This window comes from Leopardus geoffroyi, chromosome A3, assembly GCF_018350155.1.
Source record: "Leopardus geoffroyi isolate Oge1 chromosome A3, O.geoffroyi_Oge1_pat1.0, whole genome shotgun sequence".
NCBI lineage: Eukaryota > Metazoa > Chordata > Mammalia > Carnivora > Felidae > Leopardus > Leopardus geoffroyi.
Genome location: NC_059336.1, coordinates 39112167 through 39139193, shown reverse-complemented (window position 1 = coordinate 39139193; position 27027 = coordinate 39112167). Strand labels below are relative to the sequence as shown.

At 36.0% G+C, this 27027-nt stretch overlaps 1 protein-coding gene across 13 annotated transcripts in view; it reads left to right on the top strand.

The window, feature by feature from the left end:
- Positions 1 to 27027, top strand: part of TASP1 (taspase 1) — a 297506-nt gene that overhangs the window by 81511 nt on the left and 188968 nt on the right. For 12 of the 13 annotated variants that reach the window (XR_006703341.1, XR_006703342.1, XM_045445328.1 and 9 more), the window contains one exon: positions 25077 to 25196. The exons of the other annotated variant lie outside the window; for it this stretch is intronic. Coding sequence is in view for 10 of the 12 variants with exons in the window: in XM_045445328.1 (XP_045301284.1) it covers positions 25077 to 25196 (120 nt within the window). In the remaining 2 variants the exon portion in view is untranslated. The remainder of the gene's footprint in view (positions 1 to 25076; positions 25197 to 27027) is intronic. 13 annotated transcript variants of the gene reach the window in all.

The window sequence follows — 27027 nt, the reverse complement described above, 5'->3', positions numbered from 1 at the left end:
TGCTCTAAACATTCATATATATATTTTTTTTTTCTTTTTTGGACATAAATGTAGGATTTTGATGCAGAAAAGTATCAGTTGAGAATATATTTAGCTGGTCTTATTCAGAAGATTCATTTTTTTTTTCTTCAGAAAATATTTCTTTCTTTTTTTTTTTTTTTTTTTTTTTTTTTTTTTTTTTTTTTAAATTTTTTTTCAACGTTTATTTATTTTTGGGACAGAGAGAGACAGAGCATGAACGGGGGAGGGGCAGAGAAAGAGGGAGACACAGAATCGGAAACAGGCTCCAGGCTCTGAGCCATCAGCCCAGAGCCCGACGCGGGGCTCGAACTCACGGACCGCGAGATCGTGACCTGGCTGAAGTCGGACGCTTAACCGACTGCGCCACCCAGGCGCCCCAGAAAATATTTCTTAAGTCGTTACTCTTGGCACTGAGCTGGGTAGGAAGGAAAGCAATGGTAAACAATATGGAGGAAATTCATGATATAATGAAACTATATTTTAGTGGATACAAACAGAAACATATAAGCATACAATTAGGTAAGATAGTTACTATGTTTGGTAACTGTTATGAAGGGAGTCCCTCCTCCCCTGAAGAGGATATGATACAGAGTACCTTGGATGTGAGAGACACAAGAGAGACTCAAAGGAAGACTCCTTTAGTTAGTGATCAACAGAGACCTGTCTGAGGATATAACATTTGAAAAATCAGAAGTGAGTTTTATGAAGAGTTAGTAGAACTCATTCGAGGCAGAATGAACTGCACGTGCAAGGGTCCTGGTGGGGAGTTAGCATATTGGAGGAATGCAGATGAAAGTCAGTGTGCCTAAAGCAGAGTGCAAGAGGAGAATGCTATGAAACAAAGCTGGAGAGGTAGCGAGGTGCTGGCTCTGCTAGGATCTGGTTGATCATGGGAAGGACTCACAGTTTTATTTCATGACTAATGAGTAGCCATTGACGAATTAAAAGCAGAGAAGTGATGCCATCTCACTCTCATTTTACAAGGTTCTCTTGGGCTGTTTTGTGTTGTATGGTTTTGAGGGTAGGGGCAAGAATAGAAGTGAGGAGACTAGGAAGTTACTATAGTTGGGAGATGTTGACAGTGTAGACTGTGGGTGATAGGGATGAAATTGAAGAGAAGTGAATATATCAGGGATATATTTTGAGAGTTCCTAGAAATACAGGCATTATTGCTGTCTGAGATATTGGGAAAGAAGAGAGAGGAATTAAAAGTTTTAGCTTCAGCAAAACTGTTGCCATTTGCTAAGGTGAGGAGGGCTGGGAAAGGTATGGCTTCATTATGATAGAGGTAGGAAGTGGAAATTTGGCGCATATTCCCTTAATGGACTCAGATTAACCAATACTTCCCATTTTCACCTTAAAACATGTTTCCTGATGCCAACAGCACCCTAAACACCCTGAAGCATTAGTTTAAAACACCCTAAACACCACCTTGTAGTACCATGCTCCTCTGCTAGTTTCAGTTGAATTATATGCCACCTAGAGCCTCATTATGCTTGCTTTTATCATTGTAATTACATAATTCATTAAGTCTCCTGTAAACTGATGAATACTGAGTTTAAAAAGAGAGTTGTGGGTTTGAAAACTAAGATTGCTGTTTGAGCGCTAACTTGAAAAACTAGAGTTGGTTTATAAAAAATTGCTCTAGAATTAAGTATGGGTAACCCAGCTGTAAAAGATTGAGAAAAATCATAAAAGCATTCTGCATGCAGAGTGCATTGTTAGTGTTTTTATATTCTTGTTCTATTTTAAATAAAATGAAACTTGAAATCGTAGGACAATTCAATGTATTATAGTTTATGTAAGAAAGATGATATGGAACATTTAGTTGTGGGACTGCATTCAAAGAAAAGTCTTTGGTCTTATATAAAAAATTGGCCAATGAATGAACCTTTGTGTTTTAAATAAAAAGAAAATGTTTAAGTTATGCATACTTTGTTTTTAAACGATTCTCTACTTTACCAAGAGAATATTCAACTTTTGAAAAATTTAACCAACCCCTCATCATACTGGTTAGGAGGATTTTCAATAAAAACCTTGATATAGCAGAAGGAAAGATGAATTGTGGAGTTGGGTTACTGTGCATCTGAAGCTTGTGGGCAGATCAGGAGAGAGATTCCCACTTGGAAATTATTGGCATCAAAAGGAATATAAATATATATGGCTAGATAAGCTCACTAAGAGTTTAGAGAAGATAGAGGTCTGAAAATTGAATCCTGGGCCAGTTCAACATCTGCAGGCTGGGAAGAGGAAAACTCAGCAAAGAATGAAGATGCAGCAGGTAAGACAGATGTATCACCAGGGGAACGTCTAGTTAGCCAAGAAAGGAGCAGTTCAAAGTCAGTCATCACCTGGGTCAAGCACCACTGAGAAAAGAGCTAATGAGAATGGAGGACTCACCATTTGAGGCTTTGGGTCTAGATGAGGACAGTTTCTGTGACATAGTGGTTGTGGACCCCGGTGGCATGGATTGATCAGGGAGAAGAGTGTAGGTAACTCTTTTGAGAAGTTTTACCACGGAGCAGTAAGAGAGAGGCATGAGGTCAAGAGACTGTGCCATTGTCAGTTATGGTCTATGAATTCAATGAGTAATGTAACATACAAAGGCTCAAATTTCTTACGTCTATATGAAAATAGTGATATTCTCTCACAAGCACTGTCTGTTATGAGGAAGAAAAGTGATAATAAGTGTCAAGTGCTTTGTGGCTATCATTGATTTAGTCAGATACAATAGTGTTTGCCATTGTGGCCTTCATCTTTAAAGTCACTTAGCCAAGAAAGAAAGAAAGAGAAAGGAAGAAAGGAAGAAAGAAAGAAAAGAGAGCGAAAGAGAGAAAGAAAAAAAGGAAGAAGGGAGGGAAAAAGGAAGGAAATTAGGAAAGAAGGAAAGAAAACTGCTGTCCAAATTAGTTATCTTGGGTGGAGTCTTGTAATGGAGAAAGGGGGCTTGGTAAGGGAGGGAGGTAGTGGTGGATGGAGAGGTTGAATTCAGGCATGATTCTAATAGAATATTTTAGATATCTTAAATGACAGGAAAATATTTTTTAAATGTTTGTTTGTTTAGAGTGAGAATGCACACGAGCCAGGGAGGGGCAGAGAGAGGGAGAGAGAGAATCTCAAGCAGGCTCCATGTTCAACATGGAGCCCGATGTGGGCTTGATCTCATGACCACAAGATCATGACCTGAGCCAATACGGAGTTGGACGCATAACTGACTGAGCCATCCAGGCCCCCTGGGAAAATATTTTTAACATTCAGAATATATGATCATTAATGCATACAAAGCTTTGTGCTTAGCACTGACCAACAGAAATGACTAGGATCCAAGGGCCTGCCATTAGGGAAAGATGCTGGCCAGAGGCTTTGTTTTAATAGATGTTTGCTACATAACCTTGGTAGGCCTTGTCTCTAATAGTAAAGTTAAGAAAACATGCTCACAGAGAGAAAAGACCACCAGGTAATGAGCCAATGGGGCAGAAAATTATAAATTTTAAGAGGAGGTGTAGTAATTTTTTAGACATATGACAGGAAAGGACCAATAGCTATTTTCTAAATCAGCCTGTATTTAGTTTATTTTTCCTTACCCTGAATGTGTAGTTTCAACATAGTTTTGATTAGCCAGCATTGACTGTGTTTGTTGTCAGTGAACATAGGACTAAGACTACTGTTTGTTGTGGCTACTTAATGTAACCTGTGAGTTGGGTATATGAATATGATAAAAAGAATAGTGTTTGGTAATTGTCCTAATGTTGATATTTTTTGTTACTCAGCGTTGAAGGAAATAAATATTGTCTTGAAAAGTATATGGTACAAAAAGTCAACATTTTTAATTCTGAAAATAAAGTAAACCAGTTAGGCCCTTTTGTTGCATTGATATTTCTTGTTTTTCTTTAAAAATGTAATTGATTGTACAGATATTAGCACAATACCAATAGAAATAAAAATTAAAGCAAGAAAATTATTTAATAGCTTCCTATCTCACTAAATTGTAGTCTTTTTATTTTCCTCAGTCTTTGATCATTTACATTTACGTTTGACTTAGTTTAAAATAAGAATGGTTAATCCATGGAATGTTTTTGGCGGCAAACAATAGAAAACCTGACTGTGGTTAGGATGTGCATGTTTGTCTTCCTGCTCCCTGGCTTCTTGCCATATAATAAAAAGTTTGGAGGTGGTTGGTTGCTGGCATTAGCTTAGGTTTCCCATGATGCTAGAGCCAACATATCTGGGATTCTCTTAAGCCCTTCTCTCATGTCTTTTGCCTTATGGATATAATATAGCTCCTACAATTTTAGATGTCACATCTGCATTCAAGGTGAGAAGAAGAGAGATGATGTGGGTGGGGGAGACTATTGCCAGATGTATCTGTTACTTTTTAAATCTGGGATGCAAGAGTCTTCCAGAGTCTCCCTATAGACTTCCCCTTAGTTATTTTTGGGGGGAGTAGTAGAGAAGGAGCGCAATTCAGTCACTTGGCTGTTCTTGGCTGCAAGAGAACTTAGAAAGTTGAGTGGGTCATCCCAATGACTGTCTTTTATATAGCTCATGGCTTGCTGGTGGACACTTTGTTTTCCCAGACAAAATAGTGGTTTATATTGTCAAAGGAGGGGGAAGAGAGTGGTTATTAGGTCTGCAATTTGTAGCATGTGGTATAGGGGGAGAAAATTTATATGTTTTCCTTCCCCACAATTAACATGTCCCTTATTACTATAAACTGATATTGGGTTAGGCAGCTAATCTACACATAAATTGGATAAAAACATATTTTTCTTGACTTTCAGGATATATAGATTTTAAGATACAATATTAAAACATGAGGAACATAAATTCTTAGTAATTGTCCTTTCTTGGTAATTGGCACCTCTGTTTCATTCTTGTTTATTTTTTATAACTTAGAGAAAAGACAGGCTGGAGAGGGAGAAATTACTATTTAACTATAGTATTGTATAATATAAAAATAGTAATTGTTTACTCTCTGTTCCACTCCCCTCCACTCCCAACCCTTCCAAATTTTTCTTTTACCCACTCCTTTCCCTTATGGTATATAAACAGTCCATACTTTGTGCATGATAGTGCTGGACCATAAAAATGTGAAAGGTGGAACTGTGCAAAGGGGTCTTAATAGCCAACAATTATACTTGTTCCATGACATTTAAACATTTTTGTCAACACATTAAGAACTCTTTTACTGTTGGTATTAAATGTATAGAGAAACGATTAAAGGTAAGTAAAACTAATACTTATTTAGTATACTAATTTGAAACATTAGAGGCATTAGAGTGTTTTTATTTCTGCTTTGAAAAAAAAAGTTATCAAGAGGAGTTTGAACAGCGCTTACCTTCTTGTCATGTAACTTATGATACGGTGTGAGCATCTTTTTATGTCATGGTGAATTGTTAGACACCTTTCTAGTTTTGGATCAGGTTCTAACATTTTATCTTTTGCTCTTTCCATGTTGCAAAATACCTCCCAGAGTTTGTTTCCTTCTTGCTTCCCTCCCTGTCTTCCTCCCTCCTTTTCTCCCTCCCTACTGTCTCCTTTGGGTTCAGTTTATTTCTTTATTTATTGTATAGTTGACATACAATATTACAGTAGTTTCAGGTTGTACAACATAGTGATTTGGCAATTTTATACATTACTCAGTGTTTACTATAAGCGCAGTCATCATTTGTCATCCTAGGACATTATTACAATATTATTGATTATATTCCCTATGCTTTACTTTTCATTTCCATGGCTTATTTATTTTATAACTGGAAGCTTGTACATCTTAATCCCTTTCATCTATTTTGCCACTTCCCTCTGGAAACTACCAGTTTGTTCTCTGTATTTATGGGTCTGTTTCTGTTTTTTGTTGTTGTTGTTTGTTCATTTGTTTTGGTTTTTATATTGTACATAGAAGTGAAGTAATATGTACTGGTCTTTCTCTTAGAGTCTCTTTAATGTAAGTGTTTTTTTTTTGTTTTTGTTTTTTTTTTGCCAGTGTCACTTCCTCTGGGACATCTTTGTCCATTTTATCACAACCACATTCCTTATTTATGTTGATAAATTTGTCTTCACCAAGTTCCTCTGACTCTAGAACTAGGAGTCTCTTGAGTGTGTCAGTGTCCGACATACCCACTATTACCTGTTTCTTCTATGACTTCATTTATTTTTGGTTAAAATCACTTCCGGCATTATCACTTTTAATTTCTTGGCTTCGCGTTCATCTTTGCTGGTCAGTTCCTTCTTTTGATGACCATTTTTGGTAAAATGTCATATGAAATTATCACTAGGAGACAAGGAGGCAGCACAGCCACACCCTTTGCTGTCCGTGCACAGTGACCCATCACTGGACAGACTTTGAAGGAAGTGACACGATTAATTACTGATTGTGATGGGCCTCTGATGATTACATAGTGATCTGTGAACTGAAGAGCTAAAAGTGAAACTATTCACAGTCAACATACCATGGTAACTGAAATTTGAACCGTGGTGTTGAGTGACTGGTACTGTTTAAACTGTGGTAACTGAAATTGGTACTAGGCTAAGTGAGGACTGTGTTTCTGTAAAGGAACCTGAAATATTTGTCCTGTGGAGTTTCCTTCAGTATGAGTTTTGCTGCTCACATATTCATTGTACTTTTCTGTCCTTTTAAATTTCTGCAAATTGGCATCTAGATCTCCCCTGACAGTATTGTCATGAAGTCTCATTGTTCGACTGTGTATCGATAGGTCTTGTGGTATGTGTGATGAAGTGATGACATGTTTTAAATTTACTTTTTTCTTTGTTTTGATACAAAAAGAAAAAAGGTAGTTAGCAATAATCTTTTTCATGTTTGAGAAAGAAAACCTTCATTTTGGAATGAAGTGGTTAGTTCATTGGCCAATGGCTGTGATTGGCTCATGCCACAGGACTGACTGAGTTGCTACAAAGAGGAGATGCTCACACTGGGAAAACAAACAGGCTCAATGTACACCATAATCTAGATTTTATAAATATCAGTTTCAAACAGTTAGCCCTGGATATTACTAGAAGGGACTCTTTTATTCTTAGTGTATTAAAAGAAGTTGGGGGTATTGTTTGATCTCAATATATTTGATGTTTTAAGCCTTTTTTCCCCCCCTCTTCATTTTTCACAAGCATATTGTTGGAATAGTTTCCATGTTTTTTTCTTTAATAACAGATTTTACAGTTGAATGTACATAGAATTCTTTGCCTCCTCTCACCACTTTTACAAATTAATTTGGGTTTTTAATTAATTTCATTGGTTTTTAGATAAAGCAGTTCTTGCATAGGGTCGTGCAATGAAAGATAATCAGGTGTTTTCCATTTTGTGAATATCTTTTATTCTCTAATTTCTAAGGACAAGTTGAGAAAAATTTGCAATGCTTTATACAATGTTGTGTGTTCAAAACCACTCTAAAGAGATGCTACAACTTTTAATTTTGTGTTCTTTCGCCACCACATAGGGACATCAAATTGGCCACATGTTTCAGAAAGGAAATGTTGGGCCTTGCTTTGTGCGCTTCATATAAATATATTCTATTCTTTTGAAGTATATTGTGGGTAACATTTTTCTCTTTTATCCACCATCTTGAAATTATTATGTAAACGCTTAACTGTATCATACTAAATCACTGTATTTTTTGGGTGAGAGGTAGGTTAAGATCAAAGAAAATAAATGCACAAAAAACAACATATTTTCCTCAGATTGTTCTACTTGTACACATGTATAATGTGTACAGGGAAAGGAGTAATTAGTCTTTTATAGAAATTTACTTGATCTGGAGTTTTGTTGTGTTTCTTAAGAAGATGGTTAATGCATAGATATGAGTAAACAGAAGAAACTTCTTTGAATTCTCTTTACATAAAGAAATATATATTGAAGCTTTTCATAAAATTGAAAATTCATTGTGAAGTGATTACTTCTGTTTGAAATTATTACTTTGAGTGGTGATATATTAAAAATTATATTTACATCACCTAAGACTATTTTGATTACTGTATAAGCCTATAGAATTGACATGTAAGTCAGATATGTCTATCTGCGGTTTGTTGTACTTTATGTAGTTAATCAGTTATTTAAATTCAGAACTTTCAATGCTTGATAGCTGGACAATTGCAGTATTTTTTTTTTTTTTTTGGTCCTGTTTCAGGAAAAGTTTCTTAGTTCTCATATAAAGATTCACTAGCTAGTAGGTTGGGTTTCTTCCCAAGTCTACCTTGAATTCATGCCAAGCTATGCCTTAAATCTATACTGAGTCTTAAAATTGTAAGTGAGATAAGATTGAGGCAAGAAGACATTGTTAACAAATCTTAACTGCTCCTTTTATTTTGTAATGAAAATAACCCGTGGTTTTCCAGGGGACTTGTAAATTGGCATCAGATATTGTCAGCCTTGTAAATCCTCCCTCTCTTTTTAGTATTCAACAGTTCTGTAGACTCTCCTTTAAATTTTAGTGTTTAACAGAATTAGTGGAGGGAAAAAAAAGCATTCCTTCATTATCACTGGAATAGTCCCAGCTGATCTTGTGTATAATGTAGAAATCGCCATATTGTAGCTTTCCTAACAGGAAATACCTTCATTGAATAGAATTTCACTGGGGCTGCAGACAGAAGCCTTCCTATCTGGGAACTGGCTCAGACCATGGTGTTAAGAGCATCAGGTTCTAAGATCTTTGAAATATGTCCTCATATGATATCACAAGGCTCTAATGATCTGGGTTGACCCATTACAGACATAGTAATGCTGACACATGTACAGCTAATAAGACCAGCAGAATGAACCAATATGTGAAAAGACAAGTGTGTGTATACATGTGCGCACACACACAGCAAGAACAAGGGTGTTTTAGGGTCAGAAGACAAGAACCAGTGCTTAATTAGGTTGAAGGAAAACTATCAGAGCTCTTAAAGGCTTGATTGCGCTACTTCTCTAATCAGCAACCCTTCTCTAATCTTCTGATCTATTTACCAGAAGATTTTGATAAATAGGTAGTTGCTGGGAACTATTGATAATTCAGGAGGCTGGAATTACTTGAATGGAGGGAGAAGGGTAGGCTGAGAGATGGGGCATAGTAGTTCACGAGTTCTAGTTTAGGTCTGTCATTGGTCAAGACTCTCTAAGCAGTAAAGTCAGCATGTTGAACCAGGTGATTACCATGGTTCATTCCAGCTTGAGAATTCTCTGATCTATTTTCAGTAGCAACGTGGAGTTTGTCCAAACCCCCTTCCTAGATCCTCTCATTAATAAGAGATTCTTTTTTTCTAGTGTATTCTAAACTTGACATATGATTAGATTCATCTGAGGAGTTTTACAACTATAGGTTCTGAGGCACTACTCTCAATATACTGAATCAAAATCTGCAGGGATGGATAAGTTATTTGGCCAGCTTTTGAGAATTATTACTTTGTTCTTCCTAATATGTCACAGTGGGTCTAGAAAAACATCTGCATAGTAATAATTGTTTAAATAAACACAGAACATTCTAGGGGAGTTAGGAATTACATAATTTGGTTGATAACTTCATGTGCTCTGTCACTCAGTTGGCTCTCCTCCAGGTAAACTAGAACTTCTTTCTCCCTTTTCTGTGCTTCATAGTTTCTCTCCAGGTCATTATCATCGTCCATAGGCATCTGTTTTAGTTACCATAGTTTCTCAGCTTGGCATATAATAAGTGCTCAATAAACATTTGTTTAATGAATGCATGCACTGTTTTTTGTTTCTTGTTTTGCTTGTTTTGTTTGTTTGTTTGTTGGTATTATTACCACCATCTAGTCCATAAATTCCCATCCTTGATGGGTAGACAGTAGCAGTATCTGCATAACTGGTTTCCCTGCTTTTAGTCTTACTCAGTTCCTCTTTGATCCTGTATATTTTTCCAGGATATATTTCTTTAAAAATACCTGAATTGCTTTTGTTGTTTGGGAAGGAACGTTAATAGAGTCTTTACCCTCTGTAGCTTAAAATCCAACTTTTCAGTCTAACTTTACAAATCCTCTTGAAACTTGGACCCAACCTACTTTTCTATTATTTTTCTTCTGGAATAATCTTTGTCTCTTGCCAAATATATTTGATTTTTTATGAATTTCATGAAAGTCTTTACTTCTATGTTTTTGCTTATGTCTCTTTTTTTTTTCATGGAATAAATAATAATTAATAATGGAATTCTAGCCACTTCTGCCTACTGAAATTCTGGTCCAAGTCCTGTCCTCCTTTAACAACTGGCTGAAATGCTACCCAGATCAGAAAAATTTCTTCCTTTTACTTTGTGCATATAATGGTCATTCAATAAATTCTTATTGAATTGAACTCTCTATACCTTTGCCATTTTGAGGTTGGTGTGTATGGTTATTTTATAATATTTGTGTTGGCTCATGGAGCCATGAGTATTTTGTTTTTTCATCCTTATCACAGTGCCTAGAAACAGTACTTTTACTCAGTTAACATTACTAACTTAAACATCTACAAAAGATGATTGTAATTTTAATTTTGACAGAGAAAACCATATAATGTTATTTCCTTCAATTTTAAGGTTTATGGTCTTTCAAGATAAGTTTGAATCTATTATTTAAGTGTTTCAAGCAATACTTTAGTCTAAACAATGCTTCGCTATTAAGAGTAAGCTTGTTTCTCGGGATGTAATGAAAAGAGAGGATATCTGAAATATTACTAATAATATCACTGTACTTCTTCAATATTGTAAAGATCTGAAGATACTATATAAGTAAGTGAGGGAGATGATTGTGGGGAAATAATATTTTAGAAACAGCCCCCAGTCTCAACCAACCACTCCAAAGAGGTGAGTCAGGAAGTGCCCACAAGAGGGCGTGCCCATCTAGAGAAAATTTGACCATGTCTCTTTCCTGTTATGCAGGTAAAAATGTCTGTTTTACAAATGCACTTCTAGATTATGTCTTTTTTCCCCCCCTTAAGAAAAAGAATGGACTCTCCCCACTATAAGAATTTCTATCCATTTTCTAGCACCTGTTTATTTTGGTTGTGTGATTTTTCCAAGGGCAGGTGACAGAATGGAAATGGGGATTGCCTTGCAAGCTAAATTTATGAAGCTGTTATTGTGCTTGTGTGTGTGTGTGTGTGTGTGTGTGTGTGTGTGTGTGTGTGTGTGTGTGTGTTGAGCATTTTCATTTTTCAAGCATTGCCATCTCTTCTGTGGTCATTTTGGTTCATTTGCTCAAGGGATAGGCAGTGCTTTGTTTTCATTGCTGCATAGATTTGTGTAGCCTGAGGTTATGTGGAACTCACCAGCAAGTCACCTTGAGGAGTACACAGGCTTTGAGTGATGCTCCGCCAGAGCCTCTTTTATGCCGGCTTTTATATAGGTTTAGGGAGTAAATGGAGCATATAGCACCTAGGCCCTGACCACTATATTTAGTCAAGGGGAATGAAACAAAAGAGAAATCACACTATGTATTATGTGCTAGAAGAATGAAGCCATGGGTGAGAGCTATGGGAATTAGTAGGATGGAGAAATCACTCTAAACTCTCTTAAGTTTCTCATGGTAGGTTTTATGGAAGAGGTAGAATTTAAGCTGGGTCTTGGATAAAGGGTAGGACTCAGGTATCTAGGTGGAGAGAAAGAGAAAGCCTTAGGTTTAGAAGCCTGTAAGTAGATATGCTTGGTTGTGCTACAGAGTTTCTGCAGGACCGTGGTTTAAAACGCAAGTGATTCTGGGGTCGAGCCAGGTGGCCTAAATGTGTGAGACAATCTAGAGAGGTGGAGCAGTTGGTGATACATGTTCCATTTTAAGGTATTCAAAACGCAAAATGTCTAACATCAAAATTACATTTTGCTGTTGAAAGCAAACTCTGGTTTTGGCAGTTTTTAATCCCTGGTGAGGGCATGACAGTTGATCAGATTCAACTGTGCACAAAATTTAGCTTAGTAAAATAGGCCATAGAGGAATTAAGTCCATAGCCAGAGTTCTCCCTGAACATTTGTCTACTTTTTTTGTTTTTTTGACATTTATCTACTTTTATTTGTACTTTTAATTGTCCTTAAGAGCCAATGAGAATATTTTGAAATATGTATAGAATGGGGCCCATCCTGGTGACTATTTGTCATTAAACACAGGCTTTTGAGTGTTGAGAGTCTGAAGATATCCTTGAGATTGAATGGCATTAGAATTTCTAAGATATAGTACTATCATAATTAGTTTAGATGGAATATATATCCTAGAATATACTTAGCTCCCCTCCTACTCTTTGTGATCCTTTGATTTCTTCCTACCTTCTAATAAAATTTTAAGCTATTGAGAAATAAAAGGAGAAAAAGTATGTGGGCACTTTTTCTTTCCTTTTTGTTTTTTAATATCTTTATGTCTTAATATATCATCTTTAGTAGTTGTGTATTTATGATTTTTAATAATTATATTTTTGTGGGTATACTCATATAGTTATATGGTCAAATAGATGTTGCTATACTTTTAAAGTCTCATATCAAATAAAGTAACTTATTACTTTATTATTAAAGTCAGTGTCAAATATTCAATCTGGAGAGGGTTGAATTTAAATCCAGGTTAAATGACCCATCCCAACTGTCATGGTGTTTCATTGGCAGGAATAGACTCCAGATTGTCCAAGTTACCTTCTAGTCCTTTATCTGTTATTCCCCACTGCTTTAAGACTCAGTTCAAAGGCCAGTGGAGCTCTGGTATTTAAAAGAAAAAGTGTAATTTTATCCAGAGAAGGTAAATGTATGCCCTGAAATGAAAGAAAGACCAGAGGTCCAGACCATGGCCAGGTGTTCCTGGAAAGAGCCAAATTGGACAACTAAATTGAAAAAGGTTGCCTGCTCTTATTAAAGAGACTTTGTTGCTGTCTATTTAATTAGCAAGGTCTTAGTTCATTTACTTGGGTGTTTTTTAATCTGCTCAGGTAATGAAGTTCATAGCCTATTAGTGAGTATGCTGGTAGCATGTTGCACTATCTCTGTCACTGAAGTACTATGATATACGTGCCTATATGAAGTAAAACTGCTAAATAGTCTTGATTCCCTCCTCCCTTGAACATGTTTCTCAGACAGTGTTGACTGAGTTTAGTCTCCAGTGGAAAAACAAAGTTAAAGTATATTTTGTGTATTACTTACATAGAGTTTTTAGGAAAGCAGTTTGGAATTAAAGAAAGTGAACAGGTTAGTTAAAAATGAGAAGAATGTGATCTGGTGCCAAATGACCCCAGAGGATGGGAGGGCAGTAAAGAAGTGTTATCAAAAGAAAAACATTGGATGGGAGAATGTGATCAATATCAAGACATATAATTTCTTTATAGATTAGGTGAGGCTTAATGTTTGATGGTAAGAGTAAGTTTGTTTTGAACAGTAGTCCAGAGGGTATGCAAAACCTCCTGAAATAAAAAGCATTCCTATATTGTAAAAAATGAGTCTGGACTTCAGTGTGGTTATTATGAGGACCAGCCAAAGATTTCATACTTTTGGGAAAGGACCTATTCAGGAGTGATGTGCAAAAAGCTTTGCTTTTAGGGAAGATCTAAATATGAAATAATCAGAGAGAAATATGTTGAGGTAATAGGAAAACTGCTTTAGATAGGCTGAGTTTGGATCATGCAAATATATTGAGCAAGATGCAGTTTCAGAGGGCACAGAGTTTGATTTATTGATGAAGGTCAATTAAAAAATATTTAGTTACGGTACTTTTGTTAGTTGCTGCTTACAGGTGGATGAGGAACAAGACAAGACACAAAAGATCCTAGGACAAGCCAACATATAGAGTCTTCCCATAGAGGGGAGAGCCACCTGTTTTAGGTTGGACCTTTAGATGCAGGGGCATCCTACGTGGTTGGGTAGAGATTAAGGAAATCCTTTCTGGAGTTATTTGAGACCTCAATGGCAATATTTTGGTGTGGGATGGGGAAAGGGGGCAAAGGAGTGGGGACCCACTTTTGTACTGGATGAAGTGTGAGTTCGGAGGGATGCCAGTATCTGCTATTACTCCAGAGAGCCAAGGTTCTCTTTAGGGGAGAAGGTAGGAGGGCTGGATCTTTGCTGAGATTTAGGTGATATACAGAGAAAATTATTGTCTATAAGACTTAATTTGTTCATTCATTCAATAAGTAGTTTTTTCACAGAACTGTCTTGCCTTTTTTTTTTATCTATGTATTTAATGTTTGTCTTTCACTGATTTTTCTCTATTTTCTCCTTTCTCTTTGTGTTTATATTGTCCTCTAACTTCTTTAGTTGGACACTTAGGCCCCTTTTTGTTCTTTTCTAATACCAACATTTGGGGTATAAATTTTTCTCTACCACTTTTGCTGTATGCCACAAATTTTGAAATGTAATATTTTTATTATCATTCATTATTAAATATTTTTGTTTCTATTTAGATTTCTTATTTGAGTCATAAGTTATTTCAAAGTGTTTTTTTTTTAATTTCCAAATTTTATTTAATTTTATTGACTCCTAACTTAATTGTATCATATTCAGAGAGCATGTTCTATTTGATACCATTTCTTGAAATTTGTTGTAATTTAGTTTATGGTTTAGTGTATGATCAGTTTTTATACATATTTATATGTGTTTGAAAATAATGTTTCCCCTCTAATTGTTGCTCCCCTCTAATTGTTCACTTTGCAATCACACTTTTTAAATCAAAAAAAAATTTTTTAATAGTTTATTTTTTGAGAGAGAGAGAAAGAGGGAGAGAGTGAGCGAGCAGGAGAGGGGCAGAGAGAGAGGGAGAGAGAGGAATCCCAAACAGGCGCCATACTGTCAGTGCAGAGCCTGATGCAGAGCTCAAACTCACCAACTGTGAGATCATGTCCTGAGCTGAAATCAAGAGTTGGACTTAACTGACTGAGCCACCCAGGTGTACCTGCAATCACACTTTTTGATGTGTAATTTGGGTCTCCTGTTTCTTACTTGTAATTGAGAGAAATGTGTTGAAATATCTCATCATGAGGTATGGTTTATTGCTTTCTCCTTGTTGGTGTGCTTTTGCTTTACGTACATTTGAGGCTATTCTTTTTAGGTACATACAAATTTAGAATTATTGTATCTCTAATTATATCTGGTGCAGTTAAACTTTCAGCATTTGTGATGTAGAGACTCTATCACTATTAATACCTTTTGTCTTAAAACTTACTTTGCTTATGTTTGATTGGTACTTGTTTGGTATATCACTTTCTTCCCCATTTACTCTCAACTTTTCCATATCCTATGCTTTAGGCACATCCCTTATAAATAACATGTAGCCATATTTTAAAACCCAATCTGACATTCTAATAGCATGTTATTATTATTTTTAAAGATAATATTAGTTTTGATTTACATCAGTTTTGCCATTTCATTTGCTTACGTATTCCTTCTTTCATGCCTGACTGTCCTACTTGGATTATTGTCTTAAATCTGTTTGGGCTGCTCTAACAATATACTATAGACTGGGTGGCTTATAAACAACAGAAATTTGCTTCTGACAATTCTGGAGGCTGGGAAGTCCAACATGAAGCCCCAGGCAGATTTGGTGTCTGTTGAGGGCCTGCTTCTAGATGGCCGTCTTTGTGCTGTAACCTCATACGGCCCAAGGGGCAGGGGAGCTTCAAGCGCCTCTCTAGAAGGGCATTAATTCCATTCATGAGGGCTCTGCTGTGTTTCAATGCCCCACCTCCTAATAGCATCACGTTGGCAGGTAGGATTTCAACATGTGAATTTTGGAAGGACACAGACCTTCAGATCACAGCAATTATTTTCATTCTCTTGAAGTATATAATTCACTTGTTTATTCATGCATCCATTCAACAAATAGTTATTGAATACCTAAGAGATGTCAAGTACTTTTCTCAGTGCTTAGCAAATTTTAGTGAATAAACTATACAAAGATTACTGCCTTTGTGGAGCTTCCAATCTTGTGGGTGAGATTGGCAATTTAAATAGTGCAGAAATAAATTGTACACTTTAGACAATGTTGAAATATTATGGAAAAAAAAATAAAGTTGAGCCAAGAAAGGGAGATTAGGTGTGCTCATGAGTCAGTGGTAGAGAGGATATAGTATTAATCATGCTCCATGGAGGGCAGCTTGTAGTATTAAAAAGAATGGTCCTTCAGGCTTTCATTAAGTGCCGATCTCTTGGTGGTAACCTCATTTTATTTATTCATTTACAAATGCCTTTATTTTATTTTTGTTCCTAAAAGGTAATCTTGTTGGGCACCTACTTCTAGATTTATAGTTCCTTTTCTCTGTGTACCTTGAAGATGTACCACTGTCTTCTGGCTTTCATTGGGGTTTGGGAAATTCTCTCATTCTGTTGTAGGTGATCTTTTCTTTCTATCTGGCTCCTTTCCTTTTGTGGCTTCTGGGGGATCTGGATTCTTATATTTCAGCAGTTGTGGGAAATTTTAGCTTTCTTTCTTTCATTATTTTCTCTTCTTTATTTTGTCTGCTCCTTCCAGTTGGACATTTGTTAGACTCTCTCATCCATATATATATATATTTTTTTACCACCTCTTTGATGTTTTCTATCACCTTCTCCCCCTACTTAAAATACTTACTACTTAAAATTGATTGTAATCAAATGTGTATTAAATGTTACTTAAACATAAATATAAACGTGTTATAATATTAGGAAAAAATTACAAAATTTGTTCATGACTTGGTTTTTGAATTCTTGATTGTGTACTTTTAGATAAATACATCTGCTATTGATTTTTTTAAAGGTAAAACTAATGTATAGTGCAACGCACACATCTTAATTCATCTTTGATGAATTTTGACATTTATAAACCCATGTAACACATACCACTATCAAAATATAAAACATCATTACTCCGGAAAATTTTCTCATGCTCCTTCATAGTCAACCTTGCCTCCCAAAACAACACTTTTCTGATTCTTTCTCACCATAGAGGAGTTTTACCTTTTCTGAACCTTCATATAAATGGGATCATATGTACTCTGTTGTGTCCAGCTTCTTTGATTCAGTATATGTCTAAAAGGTTATCCATACTGTTGTGTGTATCACTAGTTCCTTTTCATTGCTGGGCATTCCTTCCCTACTGCCTGTATCACAATGTGTATACCCATTACCCTCTTGATAGGTAGGCATTGTGTTGTTTCCAGGTTTGGCTATTGCAGTTAAAAGTGCTGTGAACATTTTGACAAGTCTTTTGTCATATATATTTTGATTTCTCTTGGGTAAGTACATAGAGGTTTAAATTCTGGGTGTATATTTAATTTAGGATTAAAAATTTTTGATTTAAAATTTAAAAATTGTGATTAATATTTATTCCAGAAAAATAAGAAGCCAAATTGGATATATTCATCATCATATTTTTAAACTGATATTTGAAGTCATTGAAATGGATTCTCTAAGCATGTTGATCAGATGAATGCAATTTAATGATCTAGCTAATATTATCTAAGGGCTTTGTCAGAATTGTCATTCTTAAATTCCTCAATTTTCATTTCAACTCCAGTATATCTTATGTTTACTCTCCTTAACCAGTGGTTCATTATAAGTATAAAATAATTTTAATTATGTAGCATATGAATATGAATAAAAATGATTTAAAGCTGTGTGGAACTCCCCTTGTGGTTTTTACTCTTCAGCTGTGTAATAAGTTAAGTCATGAGTATGTTCATCTGGGCTTTTCCAACACTTATACATGATCACTCAACATGCACACCGAGGCTCTCAAACTGTTCCATTTTGAACCAAACAAGAAACAAAAAACCCCAAAAACAAATAAACAAAAACAACAAAAAAAAACACACCTTACTGTAGTTAATTGAAATGTTATTTTAAAAACCAAGATTAAAATCATTGCTTTTTTTTACCTTGAATGTTGCGAGCCTTAGAACACTGTGTAAGTATTCTGCCATTTGGAAAGCATTGCCCTTTGTGGTCTTTGAGAGTTTGGAACTTTAGGTAATCCTCTGGAACTTTGTTATGGTATGAATTTATAATTAAAGCTGTAATGTAGAATATTAAAACCCCTTAAGAGCATGATTAACCCATGCCTTTTTTTTTCCAGTTCTGTAATATTTTTTTTATTTTTTAATTTTTTTAATATAATTTATTGTCAAAATGGTTTCCATACAACACCCAGTGCTCATCCCTGCAGGTGCCCCCCTCAATGACCATCACCCACTTTCCCCTCTCTCCCACCCTCCATCAACCCTCACTTTGCTCTCAGTATTCAAGAGTCTCTTATGGTTTGCCTCCCTACCTCTCTGTAACTTTGTTTTCCCCTTCTCCTCCCCCATGGTCTTCTGTTAAGTTTCTCAAGATCCACATATGAGTGAAAACATATGGTATCTGTCTTTCTCTGACTGACTTATTTCACTTAGCATAATACTCTCCAGTTCCATCCACATTGCTGCAAATGGCAGGCTTTCATTCTTTCTCACTGCCAAGTAGTATTCTATTGTATCTATAAACCACATCTTCTTTACCTATTCATCAGTTGATGGGCATTTAGGCTCTTTCCATAATTTGGCTATTGTTGAAAGTGCTGCTATAAGCATTGGGGTATATGTGTCTGTATGCATCAGCACTCTGTATCCCTTGTAAATACCTAGCAGTGCTATCACTGGGTCATAGGGTATTTCTATTTTTAATTTTTTGAGGAAACTTCACACTGCTTTCCAGAGCGGCTGCACCAGTTTGCATTCCCACCAACAGTGCAAGAGGGTTCCCGTTTCTCCACATCCTCACCAGCATCTATAGTCTCCTGATTTGTTCATTTTAGCCACTCTGACCAGCGTGAGGTGGTATCTCAGTGTGGTTTTGATTTGTATTTCCCTGATGATGAGTGACGTTGAGCATCTTTTCATGTGTCTGTTGGCCATCTGGATGTCTTCTTTGGAAAAGTGTCTATTCATGTCTTCTGACCATTTCTTCACTGGATTATTTGTTTTTTGGGTGTGGAGTTTGGTCAGTTCTTCATAGATTTTGGATACTAGCCCTTTATCCGATATGTCATTTGCAAATATCTTCTATTCTGTCGGTTGCCTTTTAGTTTTGTTGATTGTTTCCTTTGCAGTGCAGAAGCTTTTTATCTTGATGAGGTCCAAATAGTTCATTTTTGCTTTTAATTCCCTTGCTTTTGGAGATGTGTCGAGTAAGAAATTGCTGCAGCTGAGGTCAGAGAGGTTTTTTCCTGCTTTCTCCTCTAGGGTTTTGATGATTTCCTGTCTCACATTCAGGTCCTTCATCCATTTTGAGTTTATTTTTGTGAATGGTGTTAAGAAAGTGATCTAGTTTCATTCTTCTGCCTGTTGCTGTCCAGTTCTCCCAGCACTATTTGTTAAAGAGACTGTCTTTTTTCCATTGGATACTCTTTCCTGCTTTGTCAAAGTTAGTTGGCCATAAATTTGTGCGTCCACTTCTGGGTTTTCTATTCTATTCCATTGGTGTATGTGTCTGTTTTTGTGCCAATACCATACTGTCTTGGTGATTACAACTTTGTAGTAGAGACTAAAGTCTGGGATTGTGATGCTTCCGGCTTTGGTTTTCTTCTTCCATATTACTTTGGCTATTTGAGGTCTTTTGTGGTTCCATACAGATTTTAGGATTGTTTGTTCTAGCTTTGAGAAGAATGCCGGTGCAATTTTGATTGGGATTGTATTGAATGTGTAGATTGCTTTGGGTAGTTTTAACATTTTAACAATATTTATACTTCCAATCCATGAGCATAACCCATGCTTTTTTAACTTTATTTTTATTTTGAGCTAAAAATATTTTTGTTAAGTTTTTTATTTTGTTGAGTGATTTAGAAAATAAATAATTATTATTTACTTTTTTTTTCCTTTGTTGTAGATACGTTTGGCACTAATTTATGTGGTGCTTCACAGATATTTAATGCATATTTGTTAAAGACAATAAAGAATTATTTAAGAATAGACACTTTTTTTCTTCTAAGATTTTATTTAAATTCAAGTTAGTTAACATATTGGTGTAGTATTAGTTTCAGGAGTAGAATTTAGTGATTCATCGCTTACATATAACACCCAGTGCTCTTCCCAAGAAGTGTCCTCCTTAATGCCCATCACTCATTTAGCCCATCCCCCACCCACCTCCCTCCATCAACTTTTAGTTTGTTCTCTATAGTTAAGAGTCTCTTATTGTTTGCCTGTCTCTCTGTTTTTCTTTTCTTTTGTTTTATTTTCTTTCTTAAAGTTATTTACTCATTTTTTAAATTTATTTTGAGACAGAGAGAGAGTAGGAGAGGAGCAGAGAGAGAGGGAGAGAGAGAATCCCAAGCAGACTCCATGTTGTCAGTACAGATCCTGATGCAGGACTCAATCTCATGAACCCGTGAGATCATGACCTGAGCTGAAATCAAGAGTCAGATGCTTAACCAATTGAGCCACCTAGGCACTCCTGTCTGTTTTTATCTTATTTATTTTTCCTTCCTTTCCCCTATGTTCATCTGTTTTATTTCTTAAATTACACATATGAGTGAAATCATGTGGTATGTATCCTTTCCTGACTGACTTTCTTTGCCTAGCATAATACTCTCTAGTTCCATCCATGTCATTGGAATGGCAAGATTTCATTCTTTTTGATTGCTGAGTAATATTCCATTTTATATAGATACCACATCTTCTTTATCCATTCATCAGTCAGTGGACATTTGGGTTCTTTCCATAACTTGTCTGTTGTTGATAGTGCTGTATAAACATTGGGGTGCATATGCCCCTTCAAATCAGCATTTTTGTACCCTTTGGATAAATACCTTGTAGTGCAATTGCTGGGTCGTAGGGTTCTATTTTTAACTTTTTGAGGAACCTCCATACTGTTTTCCAGAGTGGCTATACCAGTTTGCATTCCCACTAACAGTGTCAGAGGGTTCCCTTTTCTCCCCATCCTCGCCAACATCTGTTGTTTCCTGATTTGTTAAGTTTAGCCATTCTGACAGGTGTGAGATGATATCTTATTGTGGTTTTGATTTGAATTTCCATGTTGATGAGTGATTTTTAATGTGTCTGTTAGTCATTTATATGTCTTTAATGATAGACATCTTGACTGTAGTTCACAGAAACATCATTTATAGTATTGGGCATCAGAAGGGTGAATAGAGAAGAAAACGGTCATTGGGTGTTCTTATATCCACATTTTCCTTGGTTTCAGCCAAGCCAGACACATGAGAGTAGGTAATTCTAGCTAAATCATACTTTGTTTACACATACCTGATATACTCTAAACCTACAGTGGCCCCACTGTGGGGCTGGTCTGTGGAAGATAGACATGGAGACAGATCTAGGTCTCTTGAAGCCAGAGCTATCATTTCATGGTTAGGGTACTAAAAGATCGCAAAGCTTTATGCTGCCGTTGCTGTATTGTCATGGAGGGCATCAGTCATCTGCTTTGCTCAAGTGGAAACTCATGTTAGTTTTAATACAGCTCATAAACCTAACAAAAGTGTATTATGAAGGTTTGGTATCTTCTCAAAAAATATATTTCTGTCTTTATTATTGGATTAGGATAGTTCCACCGTATACCAATTTCAGGATGCACTTAGATATTTGAGATATTATTCTTGTAGCTCTTTGATATTTGAGTAATTCTGTGTAGCAGAAATACCAGGTTAATGAGATAAGTAACTGATAGATGGTGTCTCTTGGCAGATTTCTGAATTAGAATGCAGGTTAGAGGCATAATTTTCTGGTGGGAAGTACGTAAACTTTGTTTTAAGAGATTTATTCCTTTTAAGGTAGTTCACGTGTTACCTAATTTAATTTTTACACAATTGTGTAATAGCAATCTCCAATTTGGAGCAGAGAATAATAAAAACTTTTGACATTAAGCCCACCAGTGATTACTAGTTTCTTGGTTACTTGAAGAAAATTTTATTTCAGTGTTTTCCATAACACATGAAATCTCTGTGCCAACTTTAGATACATGTGTTTATTATAAGGAGAACTATGGTCTGTACAGTTGCTTTTGAGTCACAATTTTATCAAAAAAATAATGCAAATAGCATGTTTCAGTCAAGGACAATAAGTGCATGTGTACCTATGTGGTGCATATACTTTCAAGTATTTATGGAGTGTAAGAGCATAATAGTAGCTCTATATAGTAACAGTCATTGTGTGTTTTTTAACCTTTCTAAGATTTCATTTCTGTACAAATGAGTTCTGTGAAATTATTATGGCCAAAATACCAGTGTTTGTCTTTCACTCAATTTATCTACACTTCATAAAAATGCTTAAATATTACTTCATCATCCTTAAATTTGCCTTTCAGAATGTGAAATATATGAACTAATTCTTGAATATTTATGAAGTAATTCTGATTTTTGCAGGTGTTGCAAGCCCTTAGGAATATTTAGCTTAATTTGGAACAGGATTCTTTATTTTTTGCTTGATTTTTCATTTTTGAAAACTAAGTTACAGTAAATCCATCTATGTATAATATTTTTGTATTTTTCTATAGTAGTTTGGTTAGACATGAGTTCTCATAGTTTATGATATCATGATTTAAATGCTAAGAGAGTTGTCTTATAAGTAATGTATATCATTATATATACATTATGTATCCCCTTAGTAAAATTCTGTTTTACAGAATGCATGGGATCAAAAGTCACAGTTAATGAACTAATACCCTTTCTTGACTTTATTGTTGTTAAGGAAGTGTTTTACAGTTTATATTTATTCATATGAGAGTTATCTATTTCTAAAAAAAACAGTATGAGATCAATAGTTTAAAATACTCTGTGTTCATTGTGGTATGATCATGGTGATACGCTACCAACTGATAGTTGAACCAGATAGAACTTAAATCTTTTATGCTGACATAATGATAGTCTTAGGTGGTTTAAATTTCTCCTTCAGCATATTTGTGCCCATAAAATTATTTGCCTTAAAATGAGTAGAACAGATATTTGGCTGAAAATGAATCCTGTAGGATGTTGTCTTACCTTATTTCTTAAGGTAGGTTCTAGGAACCAGCAACATCAGCATTATGGGGGAAGTTTGTTAGATATACAGTCTTGACCAATGCCAGATTACTTAATCAGAATCTACATTTAATAGATTCTCAGATGATTTGTGTGTACCTTAAAGTTTGAGAAGGCCTCCTGTAGAAGACATAAGACTTGGCATTTGGGTAAGGAACAAACACTTCTCTATCTGAGGTTGAAGTGCAAGAGTATAAAGATTTAGGAATTATTTCTTAGAATAATGAAATGTTTCTCCTTAAAGTACATTTCTCTTTGGGATTCCCACCCCCCCCCCCCCCGCTTCTTTTTTTTTTTTTTTTTTTTCCTGGAATAAAATGTGTCTAATGCAATTCTTTACTTTGATACTTTCATCTTACCTACCAAAGAAGATAAACTTCACTTCTTCCATACCAAATGAACAAACCTAATTATTGTTAAGTCTTCCCTAAGATAGTGGCATCCTGTGGATTTGCATGAAACTGAATCTTGAGAAAAGGAGACGGAAGACTGAGACCCTGATGTTAGAATGACCTGGCATGTGTCGTCACTTGTTTGGCTTGTTTCTGTGACACCACGGATGCAGACATGCACTATTTCCTCCTAATTAAAGAATAAGTATGCCTGAATGTCTGCTATGTGCAAAATGAAACAGTGGATCAGGCCTTTCCTCAGAATTTATAGTCAGGTTGGGGAACTGTCCTTGAAAGTCAGGTATCCTGCCACCCGCAGAACTGTGGTATTTTGGGATATGGTCATGTGGATCCATTGGCTAGACGTCCCCTAGCTGTGGTTAAAAGGGAGAGTGGGAATAAAGCACTTATTTCAGTCAATTACACATTTTCTATTTAAGTAATATCATAGTGTATCAGTATATTTAAGAGGAGTTAGAATCTAGAGCAAAGCCCAAAGAAACGTACATGTATAGATGTACCTTCTCCTAACAAACTAATGGAATATTTGTTGAGGCATACTCTACCTCTGGATTTGTCAGTTTGCTTCAAGTAAAAATCTTTTGTTTGCACATGTCTCCAATATTTCAGAACTCCCCTCGGCATTATTCAACTTCTGTGGTGGTCCTAGGAAGTCACTGACTTTTCTGGGGATTGCCTGAATGTGGCATTTCTGAAACTTCTTAGCTGGGAATCCCTCAAGTACAGATGAAGTCTTGCTCAGTAGTATGGTTAACAGCATAGGAGGAGGAACTGCTCTTGTTGAACCTGGTGGGGTTGTGCCTGGCTCTTTCCTGCATTCTTGGGGCTGGGAGTGAGGGTGGGAGTTTTGAGTTCTGGTGCACAGTTTAAACACCAGTGCTCTAGTGTAGGAAAACTACTGTGATTGCCATTAACCTAAAGACCTGCAGTAGCCTCCCTTTTGAATATACAAAGAGTTTTTTTTTTAATGAAACTTACTTCCTGCCTCCCATAATTCTGATTTTTATCCAGTATTTTAAAGTTTATCTGTCTTGCACAGGCGACCCAGAAATCTTTGAGGTAGGAGACAGCTGCTTATAGTCAATACATGTGAAAAGCCTTAAGCCTGTGTGACCTGGAACAAGACTCAGAAACACAAAGATGCCTCCCAGAAATGTGCCGTTTTCTGCTGTATATTTGGCAAGCATATTATTAACACAGCACAGGAGGGAGGTGGCCATAAATTTCTCATAAGGAAGGAATTGTAAAAGAAAATTATAGCATAGTATACTTCAAGATTGTAAATGCCATTCTCTTCATTTATTGTGCTGAGGACATTACTTTTAGAAATTTGTATATAATATTTTAGAAAATACTGTTAATGTCATTTATTGATTCACTTATGCCATGGATAGATTCTTCTACCGATTTTTCAGTCATGAACTTAATACTTGAGATTAGGGGGCACTGTTATACACTAATTTATATTAGATTGTGTTTTTTCTTTCTCCCTTAGAAAGGCATGCATGGCTTATTATTAGAGAAAAGCAACAAGACAGCTTCTGCTCAGGATTTTTCGGTAGAAAATACATTTTGACTTGAACAGGGTTTTAGTGGCAACTTGATAATAGATAATTTTAGGAGATTGGTGAATTCTGTCATGATTGTACTGAAAAGTGCTATGTGGTCATATCGAATTGTGACACACTGTGCTTAGTGAGTGCCCATGCCCTGCTTGCTCTCCAGGAGAATGACTCGGGCACTTTGGACACAGTGGGCGCTGTAGTTGTGGACCACGAAGGGAACGTTGCTGCTGCTGTCTCCAGTGGAGGCTTGGCCTTGAAGCATCCAGGGAGGGTTGGACAGGTAAGTAATTATGGGGTTTTTAAACTGGCTTGTTAATTTAAAACATGGAGTTTTCTGGCTCACCATTTTTTAAAGCCAGTAGAAACATTTTTTCTTTAGAAAAAATAAATGATATTATGGTGTGTGTGTGTGTGTGTGTGTGTTTAGTATTTATGTAATACAAATCATCAAATACCATTTCAAGATTCTAAAAAAAACTATCTCATGGCAATAGAGTTCTCTATGATCTTTACAATCAGTAGTATTGTATGTTGTTACTTCAAAAAGGCTGGGTACTTGATATTTAGTATACATTCAGTAAATATGTATGATCTTCCATTTCTTTCTTTGCAAATGTCCTATTCGTTAGGGGTAAGCACTACCTGACTATATTGTGGCCTGCTTTTTAGGTGGGAAAATGACTTTAGAGTTACATTTTTATATTTCTTCCATTCAAGGAACAGTAAAATTTTGACCCTCTAAAATCCTCCTCTGGTTAAGCATTTCAGCAATGGAACCAACACATGATCCCATTCAAGGAATCTAGATATAAGGGGGGGTCTTTTTTATGTGTAACTGGCTTATTCCTGTTTCACTTGCACATTTTCTTTACCATTCCTCCTTCCCCCCATCTCCAAACTTTAGTTCTGTACAGAGAATGGGATTTCACAGTCCATTTGATCTAGTAAGCTTTCTGAGTATAAACCAATTTGGTACATTACTTATGGGCTTAATAAATATTTGTTGAGTGAACTAATGACTCATGGAGTCTGTTAACCTTGTTGCAAGGACTGTGCTTAAGCTCAGTACTTGGATCTCATGTTACACTCAGGGCACTGCTTGGCATGCTCTGTATGCTTTGTCCCTCACATTTGAGGAAGAGTCGGTATCACAGTTGCTTTGGACGTGGTGGTGAGTGAATGCTTGGAGGCCGGTGATTTGATTCATGGAGGACATCTTTGCAAAGCCCCAAGTGATGTTCCTTGATATGCCCTTTATAGTCTACAGGCCACTTACAGTCCCATGGCAGAGGGAAGGGGTAGGGAAGAATAATTAATTTTGTGCTACTCTTTGTCTACCATACAAGGGGATTTATGAGGAATGATTACTCAACATATGTACAATGCTTTGAACTCATTATAAAAAGCCTTTGTCTGGTCATGGTGTTTTTCCACATTATAAAGCCCTGTGTATTTGTCAAATTTGGGATAAGAACCAAGCTTGGCATATCAGATTTGGATGCTTTGGTGGAGAAGGAGAAAGAAAAGCCAGTATTAGCCGCCTTCATTGCATTGCAATTCCCATGGCTTTCTCACTGTTTTTTGTTTGTTTTAGTTAGCAAAATAGCAACAACAGAACCAAGGATAGTTATGGACTATGTTAGCAGAATATTTCATTGAACAATCATGAAGCCATTCTGCCACTACACATGGGATGTCCTGGAAAAAGAAACACTTCTGTAAAACTTAAACTTGTTGATTTGTGCCACTTGGCTAGTTTATGAAGACACAGTTTGTGGGAGCTGAAAATCAGGAAGAGGTGTGGTGGATAGAAGTGAAGGTACTTCACAGGAAAATGCATTTGCTTAATTGGATTATATTGCTTAGATAGAGGAGATATAATAAACCTGGAAATACGTGAGCATCAGATGACAGTAAGGAACCATTCTTGACAATCAGGAGGGAAAGAGACAAAATATACAAGCAAAGTATTGAAAAAAAAATGGCTTTTTAAAAAATAGGATGAAACTAGGTGCTTTTAAATACATTCTAAATGCACAAGTGAACTATTTAAGAGTCTTAACATATTACCCTGCTCTGGATATATGATAACAACCATTCAGACGGTGAAA